Source organism: Etheostoma cragini, chromosome 10, assembly GCF_013103735.1.
Source record: "Etheostoma cragini isolate CJK2018 chromosome 10, CSU_Ecrag_1.0, whole genome shotgun sequence".
Taxonomy (NCBI): domain Eukaryota; kingdom Metazoa; phylum Chordata; class Actinopteri; order Perciformes; family Percidae; genus Etheostoma; species Etheostoma cragini.
Window position 1 is genome coordinate 18,818,687 of NC_048416.1, and position 4,030 is coordinate 18,822,716.

General features: G+C 42.2%; 1 protein-coding gene across 1 annotated transcript; it reads left to right on the top strand.

The window, feature by feature from the left end:
* Positions 1-1,607: 1,607 nt before the first annotated feature.
* sox3 (SRY-box transcription factor 3) lies at positions 1,608-3,468 on the top strand. The gene has a single exon (XM_034884133.1). It carries the CDS (start codon positions 1,831-1,833, stop codon positions 2,731-2,733), a length of 903 nt encoding a protein of 300 aa, XP_034740024.1. The 5' UTR covers positions 1,608-1,830; the 3' UTR covers positions 2,734-3,468.
* Positions 3,469-4,030: the final 562 nt, after the last annotated feature.

Below are 4,030 nucleotides of genomic sequence, written 5' to 3' on the forward strand. Positions count from 1 at the left end.
AAATAAAATGAAATAAAAGTCTGTAGGCTGAGGCCCCTGAGACGCGCTGCATCTATAATACAATGCATGAGGCGTACTTTAGATGTTAAAGCTGCGGGAGGTGAAACGCTCTAAATTGCGCAGATCCCCGCAGAGCTCTTTTAAATCCAGAGGTGTTAATAGTCGTTTTCGATGGGCGATTCGCTACCCATCATTAGCAGGTGTGAGCCGTGCCCTGTTGTCGGGCGATTGGTTTCAACGGCGAAGCTGCGATTCAGGTCGTTTGTAAGGAGACACATGCAAATGGCGGCCTCTCCGCGGTGATCATTTTAATAACCATTAACACGACAGAGAGAAAACAAGCCAGCCAAACAGCAGAGACTGACACTAACATGACGGAGCACGCTGTCTGGAAGTCACAGTGCCAAACTTTACTTTTTCTCTGGGATTCAAGAGATAGCCCGTCCTCTCCACAAGAGGTCGTTGATGTATTACAGTTTTGCATTGTGGGTACCTTAACGCAGCACAAACATCCGCATTGACGTGCCATTTCTACTCTCTGAGGATCCTGAGTACTGTTTTAGTTCAAACGTGTTACGGTCATTTTACGAGATGGGATTATTATTGATTGCTTTAAAAAAAAAAAATCAAGATATTGTTTTAATTATACTAGTTGAGTCATCAGCCTTATTCTGTTTAATTTAGCCTGCACTTAGTCTTCCACATGAATTCTATTGCATTGGAAGTGAATTGAATGATTTCAGCCTCTTGGCAGGTTAACTTCTAGTTGTATAAAGAAAATGTTTTCAGTGTCGAAGGAGAAAACCTAGCAGGTCTTGAAGGACCATCTGTTAAACAAAACAGATATTGTCTATTTAGGGGTTTGACACCAATGAAATCCCCAAAATAAGACCACTCCCATAAGGGTGTTTTGATGTTGGCAATATATATGTACTAAAATTGTGATTAAAGCAACAAAAGCGTGTTTGACAGCAGGTAAAGATGAAAGGATTTCTCTCTGCCAAGGGCACATTTTATTCCAATATTCCACTTTTTACTTAAAGTATGTGCACTCATCTTAGGTGGGTTTTGGCCTGTTGGGATTCGCCTCTGCAATTCGTTTATTGACATTGATCCCTTTAGACTTTTGTTTCCCTGCAGCATATAAGCGCATTTAAATAGCCACCTTTTCTTTTATAGGCATAGCATTCATTGTTAAACTGTCTGTCAGAACTTTTTTTTATTTTTGCAAGTTTGACTTTTTCAGTTTTATTCAACTGAGTCCCACATTTAGAAACCAGTTTACAAAATAACCTATTTTTGGATGTAATTTGTTCCAAAAACATCGGTTAAATAAGAAACGCGTATCAGCTAAATTTGAAGTTGTCATCTTCATTTGCACATTATAAATGTTCTAAATCTCTAACACTTTGCGCTCTGGTTGTGGAGCTGGGCTGCTGTTTTAAAAACTTTACCTCTCCCTCCCCCTCTAACCAAAACACAGCGCTGTGCGCCCCAGTTGGTTACACGGTGGATATAGGAGCTGCGCGCTGATTGGTCGCTTACCCCTTCATTGTCATGCTGTCAATCCGCATCACATGGTCCGGCCACTAGGCCTATTAACATGAGCTTGGCGAACAAGTTTACAGACTTCTGTTTCAGAGCCGTTGGGGACAGAGCAGCTTTGAGCGGAGAGAAACCCGAAGCACCTGCAGACACATTTGCCTCTTTGGGCACAGTTTTTATCCTATCTTCTTGTAAGACTGGTCAGTACCTCTACCTCTTTGACTTCTGGTGCTGTTTTGTGAACTTTTTTTCTGTGCCTGTGAGTGAACACTTAAAGCCGCCTGAATGTATAACATGATGGAAACCGAGCTCAAGACCCCGCTCCCGCAGTCCAACTCGGGCTCGGCGCCGGGCGCTAAGAACAACAGTGCCAACGACCAGGAGCGGGTGAAGCGGCCGATGAACGCCTTCATGGTCTGGTCCCGGGGACAGCGGAGGAAGATGGCTCAAGAAAATCCCAAAATGCACAACTCTGAAATCAGCAAGCGGCTCGGTGCTGACTGGAAACTTCTGACCGACGCTGAAAAGAGGCCATTCATCGACGAGGCCAAGCGTCTACGCGCCATGCACATGAAGGAGCACCCGGATTATAAATACCGTCCCCGCAGGAAGACCAAGACCTTGCTCAAGAAAGACAAGTATTCTTTGCCCGGGGGACTGTTGGCGCCAGGATCCAACGCAGTGGGCAACTCTGTTTCGGTGGGGCAGCGGATGGACGGTTATGCGCACATGAACGGGTGGACAAACAGTGCGTACTCCCTCATGCAGGACCAGTTGGCCTACCCTCAGCATCACAGCATGAACAGCCCCCAGATTCAGCAGATGCACCGATACGAGATGGCAGGGCTCCAGTACCCGATGATGTCCTCGGCGCAGACCTACATGAACGCGGCTTCCACGTACAGCATGTCTCCAGCTTACACGCAGCAGACCAGCAGCGCCATGGGACTGAGCTCCATGGGGTCGGTGTGCAAGACCGAGCCGAGCTCACCGCCGCCGGCCATCACGTCCCACTCTCAGCGGGCGTGTTTGGGGGACCTGAGGGATATGATAAGCATGTACCTGCCTCCCGGTGGGGAAGGCGCAGAGCATTCCTCCCTGCAGAGCAGCCGGTTACACAGCGTCCATCCGCACTATCAGACCGCAGGGACTGGCGTCAATGGGACGCTACCTCTCACCCACATCTGAGAGCAACAGAAAGAAAAAGACTTCTAACTTTAAAAAATAAATAAAATAAAAGTACTTCGGATACTTGAACTTTTTGGTTGCTAAAGAACAACGTTCAGCAGTTTTGTTAAAAAGAAACAATTTCATCTCAATGTGTCTTGAGTTGTCCATTTGAAATGCATTTGAAATGGACCCAAACTGAACGTTGAGCCCATAAGAGTAAATTGCATTGCAAAGAGGCTTTTTATCACAAGTGTAAGCAATCAACTTATGTAGAAGAATTGGACTTCTATATTTTAATGAATGCCATATTTTCTCTCTACGAAAAGGCATGTGGCCTCATTAAGAGAGGCTGGTGTATTTCAGAAAAGCTGGATGGAAAGTTGCTTCATAAATGTTTACACCTAATTTGTAAAATGTCAGTTGTCTCGACTGTGTCCAAATTTTGTAATCTCTTTATTTTCTTCCCCCTCATGACCTATAGGTTAAAATGAAATGTTAAGACTGTGCGGGTCGCAAACGCAAGTTTTATTTATAGTAAGATTTTGTTTTCTTCTTTTTTTTTTTTTAGCTTGTGAACCTGATGTTTTGTCACGTGAAAAATGTTCAACTTTTGTTTTTGTAAAATGTTATGATGGTTTTGACAGTGTCATGTTTACTCATCCTAAACGAAAATGTTTATTTAAACTGACGTTTCTACATATTTTAAGACCATCCTCTATTCTTAAATGCTGAATAAATTTGTACGAAACATAATTCTTGACTCTGTCTTTTGTGTTTTAATATGAGGTTTTGGAAATATGAGTGGTGGTTGTTTAAAAAATCTCAAGTAGGCCTACAGAAAAAAAGTGATTTATTTTAGAGATGTAAAGACACTCAGAATGACAATCTGTTATTTCCACAATGATAATCCTGTCAAGATCAAACAATTGGAATCTACAATTTCAACGTATTTTTCACAATAATTGTTTCATTAACACAAATACTGCCACCTTTTCACGTTGGTAACACATCTGATTTGTCTTCATGGAGAAGGTACTATAGACATAATTGTTTTCCTGGAGGAAAAAAAAAATGCTTGGGTGTAGTTTTAAATATTAATTTAAAATTAAGAATGTAGTTCTTAGTCTTGTTGGATTTTAATTATATTTTTGGTAAACCGTTATTTTACAGGCAGGTTAGTTTTGGAATTGACACTAGTGGAAAATGAGGGTAGTCTTTTTGAATTAGTTTTTTTAAATAGCTGGTGAAAAGAAACTGTATTTGCCTTTGTCATATTAAGTTGGAATACTTCTCTAAGTTTACAGTTGACTCACAC

Coding starts and splice junctions, on each gene's coding strand:
- sox3 (XM_034884133.1), top strand. CDS start 1,831: ATGTATAACATGATGGAAACCGAGCTCAAGACCCCGCTCCCGCAGTCC.